Genomic DNA, 18443 nt, shown 5'->3' with positions numbered 1-18443 from the left:
CCTTCTGTGGAATGGACTCCCTGTCCACGTTAAGCAGAGTTCCTCATTAACCCTTTTTAAGCGCAACCTGGATAACTGGATGGGGAACAGAAAATACACCCCTGGGATTCCACCTTTGTCCCTGTTGGACAGGGGCATTGGGTGCTGACTTGTTGGAACATGGGCTTGTAAGGGCCTCAGGGCCAATAGCCTAGTAACTTCCTATGATTCTTATGCTGTTGGAAGTACTGTTGGCAGTGTTGCTTATGAAGGATGTGGTTTTAGCAGGGTGGTGTTACTGCTGGCACTTGTTGAATTTACCGGTTCTCTTGGTTGCTGTGCATCTTTGGCATTGTAGTACTGCTGGTGGCTGTGGCATTGGCAGCACAGTACTATTTGTGGCAGCTGTACTGCTGGTAGATTTTTTTGTTGGTGTTGTGGTACCACTAGCAGTGTGGTATTAATTGTGTCAGTAGAACTGGTGAATGACTCGCAGTGTGCACTTCTGGTGGCAGTGACAGTTGGTGAATGTAGTGTTACTTTCTGTGGCAGTGATACTAGTGGCAGCACAGTATATCTAATAAAGGAAACTTTAAGGAACTAGTTAACTTAAAAGAATGTGGTCAAGTGGTCCAGGTAATATTTCAGGGAAGTTAAGTATTATCTCGGCTAATATTGTTTTTTTATCAGAGCATATGTTCAGTAAGCTCTTAAGGCTTTCTATGGTTAGAGAAGACTGGAGAAAAGCTTATGCTACCCCTATTTATAAAGGGAGAAATAGACAGGAAGTATTTAAGTTGTAGACATATCAGTTTAACTTCCATCATGAGTAAGGGTTTTGAAAGATGTGTGCAGTGACTATTAGTAAGATACAAGTATGGCATTCACCTATATAAAGCCCAACGTGGCTTTATTAAGGAATGTTCAATCCTGCCATCTCTTGTATCTTTTTATGAAAGCCTGCCTTCCTTGTTGGACCAGAAGAAGCAGTGTGTAGTGGTTTATTTAGATTTTGTTCCTAAAGCACTTGACAGCCTGCTTCAGAATTAGATCATAGAGCGTTTGCTTCAAATTCATATTAATTATTACACTGTTAAATGGACTGATAGTTAGCTTTAACATAGGAAGCAATATGCCTCTGTATGGCATAAGATCTACATGGGAATACATCACAAATGAAGTTCCACAAGGCTCCATTTCAGGGCCTTTGTCGTTTGATATGGTCCTGTTGACCATGACAACTATATCTAATTTGTGGATCACAAAGTATACTGATGACTGCAGAATAGTAGCTGTAATAAGCAGGGTTTGAATAGATACTTGAAAGTGACTGAAGACTGGGCTATCCATATGGGTTTAAGATTTAATACGAATAAATGTAAAGTTGTTGCACATGGTGCATTTGGGAATACTGCCATACAGATGGGTCATCAGCATTTTGAAGTGGTTTCCTTGTGCAGAAGATCCTGGCATTACAACTGGATCTGGTCTGACAATGAAACTACACATTACTGAGGTAAAGACAAGAGCCATGCAAGTCAAATTAATACTAGCATATGTGTAATCCAGGGACTTGGATCTTGCCAGAACTTTATGTATTTCAATTGTATGACCTTTAAGAGAATATAACTTTGTTTTTTTTTTTTTTGCGTGAACCTTGACAATATTGACATGTTTGAATCAATTCAGAAGAGATGCATGAAAAATGTGAATAGTGTAGTTGATCTTTCTTATCCAGAGTAAAATAACTGAATTTATTTAGTGTGCTGTGCAAGTTGTTGAGAGGAAAACTGTGTGGCCATGAAAGCATTTTTAGAGATAGACTTTAGGAGTGAAAGTTGTTTATTAAAACACCACACAGTAAGATTAGAGATCGAGGACCAGTATTTACAATAGAGAAGAACAGAACATGTCAAACAGATAAGTATTTAACACAAACGTTACACACCTATTAGAATAAACTAGCCCTTGGGATTAGGAAATCAAAGAACATAGATACCTTTAAAGTTAAACTTGATAAGTATATGGGAAATAGGACAATATCCATGATTGCCAGGAGTCTGCATTTCTAATAGCCTAATTGGCCTATGCAGCAGTGATAACTATGAAACAATAACTGGTGCTAGTGGTACTGCTGGATATGCACTGGGGTACTTCTGGTATCTGTGGTACTGATACTTGTGGTAATGTGATACTACTGATGGTAGTGATATTGTTGGATTTGCTGTTGCCTGAATGGTAGTACTTGTGCCAGTGACACTGTTTCATATACTGCTGATGGCTGTGGTACTGTTGACAGTGTGGTACTGCTGGTGGCATTGGTAATGTCAGATGTAGTAATGTCATTGTACTGCTGGAGGCAGTGGTACTACTGGTGGATGTAGTACTGGCTTTGTGGTACTAGTAATAACACTGGTACTGTTAACTGTTGCTCCATTGTCAGTGTAATGCTATTGCTAGCTGTAGTACCTCTGAATGTTGGCAGTGGTACTGTTAGAGATTTGGTAGCAATGTCATTACTGAATGAGTGGCAGTGCAGTGTGGTACTGTTGCAGTACCACTTTAAGCAGATGGTTTGTTGACATTTGTGTACTGTAGGCAGTAGTACTGTTAACATATGAGTGTTGGCATTGTAGTACTACTGATCATTAAGGTAATTTTGGGGCCACTGTTGACAGTGTTGTACTAGTCGTGGCTCTGGTACTGTTGACACTGTGATACTTTTGCTGGAAGTGGTATTGTTGGTAGTGTAATACTGTTGAATCTACTGTTGGCAGTGTGGTGCTACTTATGGTAGTGGCATTGGATGAACCATTAATTGTATAGTACTGCTGGTGACTATGGTATTCTTGGTTGATGCACTGTTGCCAGTATAGAATTATTGGTGACTGGGGTACTTCTGGTGGATGTTCTCTTGGTGATGTCCTACTGGTGAAACTGATGTTAGTGAATGCAGTATTGATGTAGTAAAAGTGCTAGTTGCTACAGTTCTATTAGCTGAAGGGCTTTTGGTATTTTATTACTGCTTGTGTCTGAGATATTCTTGATAGTGTGCTGTTAGTGTATGTATTGTTGCACAGTTGTATGTCTGGTGGATGTGATACTGTTGGTGGCTGCACTCATGCCAGTATGATACTTCTGATCCCTGCTGTAACACTGGATATACTGGTAGCTGGGTACAGTACTACTGGTGGCAGTGGTAACCATTGGCTGTACTTCTGGAATTGCAGTCACCAAGCCCCAGTCTTTCCCCTAGGTCCTTTCTGTCTCCACCCTGTCTCCTGAGGGGCGGTAGGGGGTTAGCATAAAGGTTAAGGTGTTTACCTTATTAACACAAAGGTACAGGATTTGATTCTCTCCCTTAAGGGAAACTGACTAGGCTTAAAATGGCCCTCAGGGAAACCACATTTAGGGCATTAAATGGTTAGTGGATGTATTGTCGACAGGGTCTAATGTTTATGAAGCATCTTAGTACTGTTAGTGGATGTATTGTCAACAGGGTATGATTATGAAGCATGGTGGGAATACTGTTAGCAGATGTATTGTCGACAGGGTATGATTATGAAGCATGGTGGGAATACTGTTAGTGGATGTATTGTTGACAGGGTATGATTATGAAGCATGGTGGGAATACTGTTAGTGGATGTATTGTCGACAGGGTATGATTATGAAGCATGGTGGGAATACTGTTAGCGGATGTATTGTCGACAGGGTATGATTATGAAGCATGGTGGGAATACTGTTAGTGGATGTATTGTCGACAGGGTATGATTATGAAGCATGGTGGGAATACTGTTGGCGGATGTATTGTCGACAGGGTATGGTGTTTATGAAGCATGTTAGAAATATTGTTAGTGGCTGTATTTTTGGCAGGGTACAGCACTCTTTGAGATGGTAGTACTCTTATCAGCTGTGTTCTTAGCAGGGTGAAGTACTTTGGGAGACAGACATACTGTTAGTGAATATATTGTTGGGAAGATACAAATAAATTGGAGGCTCTGGTACTGTTAGTGGTTATTTTTCATTCATATTGTTGGCAGTGGAACTGCTACTGGACATATTGTCAGCTGAGTACAACACGTTTAAAGGCAGTGGTACTAAAATGGATGCATTATTGGCAGGGTACAACACTTTTGTACATAGTAGTACTGTTAATTGATGTGTTCCTAGCAGGGTGTAGTACTTTTGAAGGCAGTGGTACTGCAATGGATGCGTTACTGGCAGGGCACAGTACTTCTAGAGGCTGTGGATCTGTTTGTGAATGAGCTCTAGGTAGAATGCAGTACTTTTAGTGGATGAGTGTTTTGAGAGTACAGTATTTTTCTAGGCTGTGGTACTATTAGTGAATGTGTTGTCAGCAGTGTACAGCACATTTGGATGAAAGTGAACTGAGAGTGAATGTGTTAGCAGAGTACAGTATAGTGTTTTGGAGGCAGTGGTAGTATTGGTGGTTGTATTGTCAGCAGTGTACAGTACATTTGGAGCCTGTGGTACTGTGAATAGATGCATTGTTGGCAAGGGCAACACTTTTTTTTTCCAGCTCTCACAGCTGAGCACTCACTGCACCCAGAGTGTCTCCTTATGCACACCCAACTTAGCCTTCGCTGGTCCAACTCTGACTATGTTGAGGGCCAGTGAGGAGATCAAAGCACTTGGGGCAGCAAGCTGCTGGTGGTTAGTGTTTTTCTTAATTCCTCAAGCCTTGCACAGTCGTCCTGTCCCAGGAGATGTTGTGCAAAGGACTCTAAGACGTATCAGCCTCACTTCTATATATGATAATATAATAATATGATACAGCTGGAGTCCCCCCCCCCCCCATACAGACAACACTCCCAGCATGTCCATAGCCTCCAGCAGTCAGCCATGATGGTGCATATGAGTACCTGCACAACCAGCCCCCAAGGATAGACAAAGGCATTTTCCCTGCCTGCACTATCAAGCACTCGAGCCTTGGGTCACTTGAGCTGTAGTCAGGGCTTTATCCCTCTTTGTCAAAGAAGCATGATAGTTTTTGAGGCAATGTTACTGTCAGTGGGTGTGGTCTTCACAGTGTATATTATTTAGGTGGCAGTGGTTTTGTTAGGGGATGCACTGTTGGCAACATTAGTACTTCTGGTGACGATGGTACTGTTAGTAGATGTGTTCTTGGCAGGGTGTAGAACTTTAGTAATGGTGATAGTAATACTTTAGTACTCTTGTTAGCAGTGGTGATTTTAGTGGACTTCGGTCTGATTATGAATGTGATGTTGGCTATTGGTGATGAAGGTATGATTGTTTCTGGTTTTGATAACATAAGAATGCTTTCTTTAATGCTTTGTTTTGCCTTTCTAGCAATCGATCTGTTGGAGAAGATGTTGGTGGTGGATGTGGAGAAGCGGCTGTCAGCAACAGAAGCTTTAGAACATCCATACTTTGAGCCATACAGAGAACCTGAAGAAGAGACTGTGGCAGAACCATATGATGATTCATTGCAAAACAGCAACCTCTCTGTAGAAGAGTGGAAACGTAAGGAATTTGGTACCTACTAGCTGTGGATATGCATATTTTGGCATTGTTATGACCTCATCAGCACAGCACAAGCACAGTGTTTGACACAACTAGTGGGGTTTGGCTTTAATGGCCTGAAATTGTCCATTAAAACGACTTAAAAAGAAAAAAGTCATGGGCATTCAGAATCACCATATAGCTGAAGCACCAGATATTCATAGGTTCATAGGTGTGTACTAGGCTAATGGCCCTGAAGCCTTTATAAGCCTAGCCCATAGGATTACCTTGGCATCGTGCCACCTGACTTTAGTTCCCAGTGCCTCTGTCGAGTAAAGCCAAATAGTCATTTGGCTTTACTCATAAGGGTTATTTGCATATATCCCATGTGCCTCTGATACAAGAGGTTTCAGAGCTCACTCAGTGGAAGTTCTAGCTTGGCTGGAGTTTTCATTTAGGTTTTACTGAATGTTTTTTCTGTGTGACCTTGCTGTTTGTTTTAGTTTGATTGAAAGTTACAGAAACTCAAGAAATGTGTTTTAATATTTATTCTATTTTATTTATTTATTTGACTTTATTTTTCATATTTTTACTGAGGAAGTCTGATTGGGCATGAAGACCCCTTTATAGCGAAAAACTGGGGAGATACTACACTACATTTGATCTTGGCCAAAAGGCAGAGAAGCGATAAAAAGCTCCATCATATACAGTGAAATTTTCACATGCTTACATCATATATTAACATGTTCATACAGATAACATAGTATGGTACTGTTCAAATTAGCATACCCCTCAGGCCTTAATTGAATTTTTTTTTTTATTTTTATTAGCTTTAAAACTTTTACAAAAAATGAAAATAAATACAAGATAAGGAACTTGTAAGGTACATCAATCCAAGAAAAAGAAAGTAAAGTACATTCTAAATTAATACAGTTAACAAGTTTTGATTTATAGACAAGCAGTTATTGTAACAAGTACCTTACTCCTGATTGGGTAAAACTTTCACTAAGGTGCCCCAGAAAAACATAATACAAATATGAAACAGGCCTCCCAATAGGAGGATAACTTTAATCTGGTAATATACTATTATATAAAGTATAAACTGTTAACTATTTGAAGGGTACACCACCTAAACTAAACTATACATGTCCTAAAAACTTATTTACACCATATCTACAATATATTTACAACATGGATGTCAGAGGACCTCTCCAAATAAAATGTCTTATGACAATTAGTAAAGTGTAATGTTTACATTATCAAATAATTTTGGACCATACCTAGTACAAAAAGGATCCAGCTTGCAATGCAAATGTACAAGAAAAAATGTTGCTGGATTTTACTTATTCTGGATTAGATCAAAGAGATTTTCCCAATATTTTTTTAAATAATTATTTTTCTTTTTACTATTCGTGCACATTTTGTGTGCTGATATATATTTTATTGCCATATCCTTGTCTCAGTTTGTGCTCTCTTTAAATATCTCATTACTAAAAATTGGATCAACCCCTCAGCAGTTTCATGGGAAAACTTTAAGGATAAGGCCTTAGTTGAATTCTTACATTCTGTATTTTTACATAGTGTGCTAAACTCTGTAATGACACAACCACATCAGATCTCCTTGGTCACATTTAAAAAAGGGGGGGGAGAGTAAGGTTGTTAGAGGAGACTGCGGTGTGACTCAGAGGTTAGTGAGGAGGAACAGAATGTATAGGGTTTGTAAGATTCTGAGCAATCTCCAGAATTAAATTAAGTGAGGAGACATACTTTTACATGAGAGATAGAAGAAAGTGTGAGAGTACGTAGATAGTTGGACTAATGGTAGTGCATTTGTTTATGAGACAGTAGTAAAAGGGATGAAGTTATTTGAGACACACTGATGGCAGTGAGTATGGTTGCCACCTTTTCAAATACCCAAAGTGGGACATTTTTTGTAGAAATGTCAGATTTTGCAGGACTAAACATACCCATGATCAGTATAAAGGATAGAACTGCACCTTTTTGCCAAAATAAAAGCTTATTCTTGGAGCATTTGAGTTGCTTATGCTATTTCATATAACATTTAAGTGTTTTAGATAAAAAATAACTGTTTTATGCAACTATTAAAGAAAACGTAGGAAATATTTTTGTCCTAAAAATCTCAGGACATTTGCCATTTTTTTGATTTTTTCACAGGACACAGCTGCCCAAAAAGGGACTGTCCCTCGCAAAGTGGACAGGTGGTAACCCTAGCAGTGAGGGAGTCAAGAAGCACTTAGGATAAATGGCTGTTACACTAAAAAATCATTAGTTTAACAAATTCTGATAATACTTATCCATAAATTGTAGCCATCTTAACACAATTTGGCAGTATTTTAGGGTAAAACACAAATGGATATAAGATGGCACAAATTATTAGCTCTCCTCATAAGCTAATTAGTAAGTGATACCCATTTTAGTGGAATAAAAATAGGTTCAAATATGTGGGTGTTCTGATTTACCTTTATTTCAATAAATTGTTGGTAATAGTCACAAAGTACCTGATTTACCTTTATTTCAATAAATTGTCAGTAATAGTCACAAAGTCCCTGAGAAACCAAGTATTAAGTATAAAAGTGTAATGTTGTCACTGTACTTCATCTGGTAAGAATGTGAGCAGTGCGGTAACCTTTTGAAATCTCAGGACCCACTTTACCAAATCCTGAGATGTGGAGACTGAATGGCCAAAATTCTGGGCTTACATATACTAAGTCTGAGATTGCCATTTCTCAAAATATTCCCTTTTCTCTGAGGTTTGGGAACCTCACAATTGGTATATATGTAAGTTTATGGGTGTGGAGAGCTTGCCCCCCCCCCACACTTTTGGGGATGCAAAGAGACTTTCCCCTCTGTTTAAAAAAAAAAAAAGGTTAAATATTCTCTCTTCTCCTGCATTTTCAGTATCTCAGTACCTTAAGACTCTGCAAAGAGAATTTTGTGATTTCAGTAGGGAGCCGAGACAGGCAGTGCAGACTTTTGTACTGTCACAAGTTCTATCTCTCTCCGAGTATATTCATCAGCACGTATAAGTTGCCTTAAGCAAGTGAGAACTGCTCAAAATAGGTTGTGAGGATCTTGTGATTATGTGCAAAGAAGAGCTAAATAAGGGTGCCCTTGCAATCCAGGGTGAGCAGACACATTTTATATTCTACACAACCTATTTTACTGCGTAATTGAACTGCTTCTAAATGTTTCTACTAATTTTTGTTTGCTGCCACAGCAGACTGATTGGGTGTTAAAACTGCATGTTCGCCGGAGTTTTATATCCATTTCAGTTAACCATTTAGACCATTCTGTCAGAGTACTTTGCCTACACCCTGCTTTGTGGATTTCTGTCTTGCACGTTTGTTTTATCAGATTGGGGATTTGATGGATGGCGGCATCTTTCTTTTGCTACAGCTTTTCATTTGAGATGCGTTTGTGTTTATCTATAACAAACTAGTTTTGTTTTGTTTTTTTATATCTCTGCTTGTGAGTTTAATGTATTGATTACTTCTAACATCAGTTTTTTTATGGTGAAATGTATGTTTTAACTTGTATTTTTTTCTAGTTGTATTTAATTTTTTTGCTTCTATTTTACTAATCCTATTCAGTTTGTTTTACTCTTATTATTTCTACAGTTCTTAGTCACAGAACCATTTATATATATATATATATATATATATATATATTTGTTAGGTTCATAGGTTCACATAGGTTCATACTAAGCTAACTGCCCTTGCTAGCCTTTTTAAGCCTAGCCAGTTATCCCTTGTGAGACTCAAACCCTGTACCTTGTGTTTGCAAGGCAAACACCTTAACCATTAGGCCACCCTCTGTGTGTGTATATGTATGTGCGTGTGTGTGCATGTATTTATATATATATATATATATATGTGTGTGTGTGTGTTTGTATTTATATATATATATATATATATATATATATATATATGAGTCTACCTGAAAACGCCGAAAGTGCACAATGCCAACGACAAGAACACTGACACCAGAAGATCGACAACAGAGAAGACAGATGGTTGAGAATCCCGACGCTGAGAACACCGACATGTTAAGGTAAGTGTGCGATAGGGATGGACGTTAGGGTAGGGTGCGGGTCAAGTAAGTGTGCGATAGTGACGGACTTTAGGTTTAGGGGTAGGTTAAGTGAGTTAGGGTTCGGGTCCGGGTAAGGTAAGTGTGCAATGGTGATGGACTTGTGGGTTAGGGGCAGATTAAGTGAGTTAGGGTTGGGGTGCAGGTAAGATTAGTGTGCGATAGTGATGGACCTTAGGGTTAGGGTTTGGGTTAGGGTTAGTGCATAGATAGTTGTGTATGTAAGGTTTATTGTAGGTTTGTAAGGTTTTTGGTGTGCTTGTGTTGTGTGTGTGTTTTTCGGGAAAGGTAATTGATGTTCATCGTGTTACCCTGCTGCAGTCATCACACTTGGGTTATCCTGTTGTCAGGCGATCCCGCAGTCGGCTGGAATTCCAAAGTCTTGGTCCAGCGTCAGTTGCTGTCGCTTCTTCCCTGACGTCAGTGCGCCAGGGGTATATATATTGCATCCAATGCCATTTTCTTCAGTCTTTCTTGCCACGCGGCGCCCGAAGCAGAAACAGTTCGCAAGTGCCGGTCGGCCGACACCTGAGATTTTCTAAGTCGAATTTCAGATCTGAAGTCTTCAATAAAGCTAAGTACCCCGTTGGGGAAACTTTTCTTGCCTCAGACCGATGTCAGAAAAAGTTAACAATTGTATTTCTTGTGGGAAGCAAATACCTCATAAGGATTTTCATTCTTTCTGCGTACCTTGCCTAGGCCCAGACCACGACGTCACTGGTTGTCGTTTTTGTGCTAGGTTTAATAAGCGTACTATAAAAAGACGCTTTGATTTCGCACAACACTACTTCGGTAGAAAATTTAACTACACAATGCCGTCGGAGCAACCGACTACCGGCGTGCACAAAAAACGCAAGGATAAGGACAGGCAGCCTAGACCCAAGCCAGACTCCGAGGCCTCGGCTGGACCGGTCTCCGGTTCACCGTTCTTCAGTGAGGCTCCGGCGCAGCCCCTGACTACCGCAGATTTGGAACCAGAGACCACTTCGGAGCCTTTGGCTGAGAGTGCTAGGCCGACGCAGCCATTTTGTTTAGCCCCTACCGACGACACTGCAGAAAGAGATGTCGGTGCTGCAGAAACACCTTCGGTTTCTGAAGGTGCTTTCAGACCGACGACGCTCACCATAAAAACGTATCCTAAGCTTAAGACTCCTATTAAACCTAGAAAGACTGCACTTCAGTCTCCAGTTGAAGGCCCCATGCCTAAGAAACAGATGCTCAAAATGGCTGAAGATTTGATCTCTTTAATCAGGGGTTCCCAACCCCCACCCGACAAAAGGCCTAGACAAGAGGAAGAGTATGTCTCCTCTGATCAAGTGTCTATTTCCTCAGGCTCCTCTGAGGACCAAGATTACTCCTTTCCCCCTTATGAAGATTCTGATGCTGAGGATTCCATTCCCTCAGCTTCACCCCCTGAAGACTACTCCTTTGGGGTAACTTTACACACTATGAGGGAACATTTTCACTGGGAAGGTCAGGACTACTCTGACTCAAAGAAAAGGCTCAGAGAGTTACTTTTACTCCCCCAGCACAGACCACTTGCTATCCCCCCAGTTTTAGACATTGTAGATGATGTTTACTTAGAATCTAGTTTGATTCTCTGCCTCCTGCTCCAGCCAAACCTGACAGGTACTATAGAGTGCCTGATTCCAATAAATTCTTTTATAAAAGCCCTGTTGTTGATCCAGGGACCATCTCCCAGGGTCCCAAAGGGGCTAAGGCTTCTATGGCAAAAAATCCTGTACCCTCTGAAAGGGACTACAGAGCACTAGACAGGTGGGGGAAAAAGGTTTACACCTCAGCTACTCTAGCTATGAGGGCACTAAATTGCCAATTTCACATGCTAAAATATCAGCAGTTTCTAATGTCTCAGTTAAAACAAAAAATGAGCACACTCCCTCAACAGTCGGAATTGAAAGAAATGCAGGATCTGTTGCATGCGGTGGGCAAACATACTTTACAATGTGGGTTTGATTCTTTGGAGGCTTCCTGCAGAGCAGCTGTCACTGGGTCTGTTATACGAAGGCTTGCATGGTTAAAGGAACAAACTCTGCCTGATCATGTTAAAGCAAAGCTTCTACATGCTCCCTTACAGCAGGATGTTCTTTTTGGAGTTAAAGCAGAACAAGTCTTAAAGAAAATGGAGGATAAGGCAAAATCTAAGCAGACAGTCAAAGATTTTCTACAGGTACAGCCCTCTCGCTTCAGCAGAAATTGGCCAACAAAAAATTGGTCCTTTCCAGCTACTGACAGACCACAGAGGGGTAAATACAGATGTCCAAGAGGTAGAGGACAACCACAAGCCCAATACAAACCTCGACAATGGGGCACTGCAACACAGAAGGGAGGAGAAGACAGGTCCCAAACTACCAGAAGGCAAACTCAATGACTTGCACCTCATCTGGCCAAGCAACACTCTCTTGGCAGCCCCCTTGGGAGGAAAACTCGCACTTTTTTCAGACAACTGGCACATTGTCACAAAGGACAAATGGGTCCTAGACATAATTTCACAAGGATGCAGATTCCATTTCCACACCTTGCCAATGAAAAGAGGAATGCCAAACCTGCCACAAAATCAATGGGCAGAGGCACAAAAACAAATTACAGCTCTCATGGACATGAGAGCCATTCAACTGGTACCTACACGGGAGCAAGGCCAAGGATTTTACTCAAGACTCTTTCTAGTTCCCAGAAAGGACAATGCCTGGAGACCAATTCTGGACCTTTCAATTCTAAATACCTTCTTACAAGTACCCAAATTCAAGATGCTAACACTACAGCAGCTTCTTCCCGTGTTGGGCAAGAAAGCATGGCTAGTAACGTTGGACCTCAAGGAGGCATACCTGCATGTCCCTATCAGACAAAGTTGCAGAAGATACCTCCTTTTCATTGCAGGTTCAACCCATTACCAATTCTCTGCACTGCCCTTTGGCTTATCTACTGTGCCCAGGGTCTTCACAAAATGCCTGGCACCAGTAATTGCATACTGCAGACAAAGAGGAATTCAAATATACCCATACCTGGACGACTGCCTCATCCAAGCAGAAAGCAAGGACATTCTCTTACAACATCTGGCTTTTGTAAAACATCTTCTAAGTTGCCTGGGGTACACAGTAAACGAAAAGAAATCAAAACTAGTACCCTCACAAAATATGATATTCCTGGGTGCCAGCTTGAATACATCAGCCCAGAAGGCTTATCTGACACCAGACAAACAACTACAACTGACTAAATATTTCAAATCAATGGCAACAAGGACCCAACTACCTGCAAGAAAACTTCTGCAGGCCTTGGGCTTCATGGCATCTTGCATACTATTAATACCATTTGCAAAGCTGCATATGAGGAAATTACAGTGGTACCTAAAAAGTATATGGTCTCAACACAGCCACAGCTTGGACACAATGATATCTCTTATTCCCTGCCTACAACAGGAGTTTCTATGGTGGTCACAGGCATGTCACCTCAACAAGGGTCAGCCTTTCACCTTTCCCCCAACCAGGCAAACTATGACAACAGATGCATCGGACTACGCCTGGGGGGCACACATGGCAGGACAGTGCATTCAAGGCGTATGGACTGCAGATCAAAGGAATCTGCACAGCAATCAAAAAGAGATGCTAGCTGTACAGAATGCTCTGACAGCCTTCAAGAATCTATTACATCCAGGACAACTTACAATAAGGACGGACAACACCACAGTAATATGTGGTACATAAACAAACAAGAGGGTACACACTCCTACCCTCTATGCAGGCAAGCAATGACCTTGTGGAACACAGCTCTGGCTTACCAAGTTCAATTACAAGCTCAATTCCTGCCAGGAAAAAAGAACACATTGGCAGACGACCTCAGCAGAAATATCATGGATCCCCACGAGTGGAAACTGGATCCACAAGTATTTGCAATGATAACTTACAAATGGGGCCTTCCAGACATAGTTTTGAGGACTGGCAAACAGTTCTATCAGCTAACAAAATTTTGTACAAGGACAATTCACCATCAAGCTTGGAAAGTGGACGCACTCTCATTCAGTTGGAAAAACCTGACAGTATATGCCTTCCCTCCGTTGCCTCTCCTCACAAAGGTGCTTCTGAAAGTCAGAAAGGAGAGACCATGACTGATGCTCATAGCCCCAGACTGGCCACGCCAGCACTGGTACCCACTATTGAGGAATATGGCCCAGGGCCCACCTTGGATTTTACCACAAATTGCCCATTTGCTCACACAGCAAAACAATCAGATTCTTAACAGCCAGCTCAAAACCTTAAATCTGGCTGCATGGCAAATCACCCAAGCATCCAGCCAGCTCCTCTTTCCCAAGCAGTTATGGATGTTATTCTGGAAGCTAGGAGGCCCAGCACCAGGAAGGCCTACTCGGACAAATGGAAAAGGTTTTGCGCCTGGAACCAAGCTAAAGGCCAAAACACACTTCGGCCTCACATGCCTCAGATTCTACAGTATTTAACTGAGATGTTGCACAAAGGACTTTCTTTCTCTTCCATTAAAATCCATGCATCAGCTATTTCAGCCCAGTACAACATGGATCCACCCTTATTTTCACATCCACTTCTAAAGTAGTTCCTCAGAGGTGCAAAAAACATTAGGCCCCCCAGGAGAGCACCTACACCAACATGGGACCTCAATTGTGTTCTGGAAAAACTTACGCTACCTCCCTTTGAACAAGCTTTCTCTGCAGATCTACAGTTTCTATCATGGAAGACTGCCCTGCTGCTAGCAATAACTTCAGCTAGAAGGGTCTCAGAGCTGCAGGCACTAATGGCAGTGGAACCTTTCCTCATTTTCCATCAAGACAGAGTTTCTCTACGAACTAATCCTTCCTTCATGCCTAAGGTGGTTTCCAGTGTGGCTTTAAATCAAATCATCCACTTACCCACCTTCTTTCCAAATCCACAGAACAAAGGAGAAAGACTCCTGCATTCCTTGGACATTCACAGGCAACTTCGTTACTAGTTGTATAAAACTAAGGTTTTCAGAAAATCTGACTAGCTCTTTGTATCCTATGCTACAGCTTCACAAGGGAAGGCTATATCAAAACAAACCATTTCCAAATGGATAGGACATTGCATTTGTTTTTGCTATACCTATCATGGAAAACCAGTTCCTGCTACCATTAGGCCCCACTCTACCAGGGCAACAGCTACATCTACAGCCTTCCTCAGGGGGGTTCCAACCAAGGAGATTTTGGAAGCTGCAACTTGGAGTTCAGTACATACCTTTACCAAACACTAAGACTAGAGCTGGCTTCGCCACTGCAGTTCTGCAGGGCCTTCTATCCTCCTCTAACCCTCTGACTCTTCCACCCATCCTTAGCTTTGGGATTCTACCCAAGTGTGATGACTGCAGCAGGGTAACACAATGAACATAGTACAGTTTTGTACCTACCATAAATGTAGATGCTCGAGTGTACACCTGCTGCAGTCCAAGTTACCCTCCCTCCATCCCCTCTGATCTAACTGGCTAAATCATTACAATACCTTCCTGATGTATTTGCTTATAGCTGGAGGGATTTTGTGTTTGTGCAAAAATTGCTTAATTTAGTACTAATTACTAACCACCTTTTTGGGGGCACCTGACATCTGGGGCAAGAAAAACTGAAGAAAATGGCGTCGGATGCATTATATATACCCCTGGCGCACTGATGTCAGGGAAGAAGCGACAGCAACCGACGCCGGACCAAGACTTTGGAATTCTGGCCGACTGCGGGACCGCCTGACGACAGGATAACCCAAGTGTGATGACTGCAGCAGGGTGTACACTCTAACATCTACATTTATGGTCTGTACAAAACTGTACTTTTTGTTGATTGTCGGGCATTTGAAGTTTCGTGTTTTTGAACTTTCTTTTTTTGTCTGTTGTTTTGTGTCGGTTATTTCGTTGTCGGTGTTTTGGCGTGTCGGTGTTATCATGTAGACCCATATATATATATATATATATATATATATATATATATATATATATATAAAAAAAACATTATACTGTGTTGTGTTACAAATGCTTGCCTCACTGCTACATTTTTAATACAACTATACGCCTTATTTTTTGCTGATTCTCTAGGGGCATACCTCTACTGGTACAAGTGTAATTATTACATCTTTCAGCTGTTTGTTACATAACACAAATTAATTTCTTTAATTACAGTTTTAATCGTATTTATCTGATGATGTCAATTTTCATTTATTCCTCAACAGATGGGTACAGATCCAACACTCTAATCTGACTTGGTGGTTACACTAGCTCATGGCCACCAACAAACTCTCATGCCCCTTTCCTACCCACAATGCACTATGCCTAACATCCCTCAAATCTCATTTGCAGCTTTCTTGTCTAGATGTAGTCGCCTTCACTCTCTGGCTATTTTATTACTCTTCCCATGCTTAGCGTTTCTTAAATGTCCTTCTTCACTAAAAGGTTTATTCCCTTTCCTCCTCATCTGTCATCTCTATATACCCTTCTACACTTTAGTACACTAGATAGGATAGTCTTCACAGAGCAGTTTCAGAAGGGCGTCTTCATGGGTCCTACCCCTTTAGGTCCACAACACCATCCATCTACTACTCCACCATTAACGTGTTTTCTGTTCCAACCTGTGGTTTTAGAGTCCTTGGATCTGAGTGTTTTGGGTCCTTCTGGGTTGGATTCAAAGTGAGCATTGTCTTCGGATCCAACAGTTAATGTGAGTGCACTGACCCTGACATCTTTAGATCCTGATGCTTCCAGGTCAGATCCAAGGGAATAGAAGAATCAACTCTAAAAGAATCAGCTGTTAAGATTTTTGGAGCCATCTCTTCCTCTTAGAGCTTCGGTGTTAGCTTGGCTCTGGTTTCTGCCTGGGGCAGACAGCTCTCGGAGTGGAGGGAGGTGACAGGCCAGAAATTCATTTTCTTGGCTCCGTTGACTTCCTTCTCTCCTAAGCGGTCTGCTTTCTAGGTTGTAATTTGCACCATGATCCTCCACATTCTACTACAGGGGGACAGCCAGCCCAAAGCTTCCAGACCACCCAGCTGGCTGTTGTCATCTCTTCTGATACTTCTCCAGATCATTCCCACCAAAGAAGTCCCTAGGAAGAGGACATGCAAGAGGAAGCACTTAGACTCTCTCCAGGAGTCCGTCACCAAGGATACTGACTTTGATGAGGGAGAAGTGTCTCCTAAATCACTACCCAGTGATGTCTTATTTGGAGACATCCTTGAGATCCTTAAACATAAGGGTGGATGGTCTTCCCAGAACCCAACTCCTGATGAGTCAGTATTTCTGGAAGCTTTTGGGACTAGCCTGTCCACCTCCTGGGTTACTCTGCCTGCTGATGAACTTATTGATTTGGTTTCTAAGTGGGCGTGGAAGGAATAAAACGTAAAAAAGGTGAACAGTCTTGCTATGAAGCTGCTTTTTTTTTTTATTTATAGTGAAGCGTCCAGACCACCCAGCTGGCTGTTGTCATCTCTTCTGATACTTCTCCAGATCATTCCCACCAAAGAAGTCCCTAAGAAGAGGACATGCAAGAGGAAGCACTTAGACTCTCTCCAGGAGTCCGTCACCAAGGATACTGACTTTGATGAGGGAGAAGTGTCTCCTAAATCACTACCCAGTGATGTCTTATTTGGAGACATCCTTGAGATCCTTAAACATAAGGGTGGATGGTCTTCCCAGAACCCAACTCCTGATGAGTCAGTATTTCTGGAAGCTTTTGGGACTAGCCTGTCCACCTCCTGGGTTACTCTGCCTGCTGATGAACTTATTGATTTGGTTTCTAAGTGGGCGTGGAAGGAATAAAAAGTAAAAAAGGTGAACAGTCTTGCTATGAAGCTGCTTTTTTTTTTATTTACAGTGTTTTGAACAGTTTTGTTTTGGGTGTGGAAGGAACTTGATATGACTGAGCCAGTCCCCAAGAGACCAGACAGGATCCTGGTTCCTCTGGCAGGAAGAGAACATTGGAGTAAAGGAGTACCAGTTAACGCAATGGTTGTGGCAGCAACTACAATGAAGGAACTCACAGAACAGAGTTCCACTGTCCATCCCTCCGGTAGAGAATCTAGGGCACTAGGCAAATTTGGGAAGTGAGTTTACACTACAGCAACATTTGCTCTCCGATTGTTGAACTACTTGGCACACTTCATGAGACTGCAAAGGAACTTCATTAAGGAACTTTCAAGCTTCCTTTCAGGGGCCACTACTGCAGAGGTTCAAACTTCTGTGGTCTCACAGTTGGCTACCCCTCAATTTATTGCAAATTTGTCAATGAGGCTCATCTCACATGCTGCAGAAGGTGCCTCTAGTTCTGTGGGTTCAGGTATTTCCATCAGGTGGCATGCGTAGATGTGCTTGTGTGATTTTGCTGAGCCCTTCAAGTCATCTTTTGTCAGTGCTCCCTTTAACAATTCTTCTTTGTTTGACGCCACAGTAAAAGACACACTGTCCAGGTGTGAGAAAGACAGAAAGACCCTATCTGCAGTGGGCATACGTTTTTCAGGAAGTCTCAGGGTCCTTTCCAGGACACACTTGTAGGTAGTTCCCTCAGAGGTAGAGGGGGAAGCAATAATGGCAGAAGACACCCCCATGGCAGAGGAAGCCCACAAAATCGAGAGTCTAGAGATATATTTTCTGACAGACCCTTTCAGCGCTCCTGAAGGGAGGCCCAATTGCCTTCCTCTAGAAGCAGTTAGGGGTCACTTCTCTCTGCACCAGGAAGCCTGGCTAAACATAACAAAGGACACTTGGGTGCACAAAATCATTTCCAGAGGGTATATTATTCCGTTTCTCCTACCACCTCCATTACCCACGAAAATCCCTGATGTTCCAGCCAGTCAGAGGGAAGTAGGAGCACTAGTAATCCAAATGTTGCTAGAAAG

The 18443-nt window shown here is 41.8% G+C and overlaps 1 protein-coding gene across 1 annotated transcript in view; it reads left to right on the top strand.

The window, feature by feature from the left end:
* The window catches only part of LOC122806265 (mitogen-activated protein kinase 13-like), a 713780-nt gene that overhangs the window by 623961 nt on the left and 71376 nt on the right, over positions 1–18443 (top strand). Inside the window, exon 11 of the mRNA XM_044076536.1 lies at positions 5311–5484. Coding sequence (XP_043932471.1) covers positions 5311–5484 — 174 coding nt within the window. The remainder of the gene's footprint in view (positions 1–5310; positions 5485–18443) is intronic.

This window comes from Protopterus annectens, chromosome 7.part0 (assembly GCF_019279795.1).
Source record: "Protopterus annectens isolate FY-2018-M chromosome 7.part0, PAN1.0, whole genome shotgun sequence".
NCBI classification, from domain to species: Eukaryota; Metazoa; Chordata; order Ceratodontiformes; family Protopteridae; genus Protopterus; species Protopterus annectens.
Note: the sequence above shows the minus strand (reverse complement) of the source record. Positions and strands in the feature narration are given on the sequence as shown.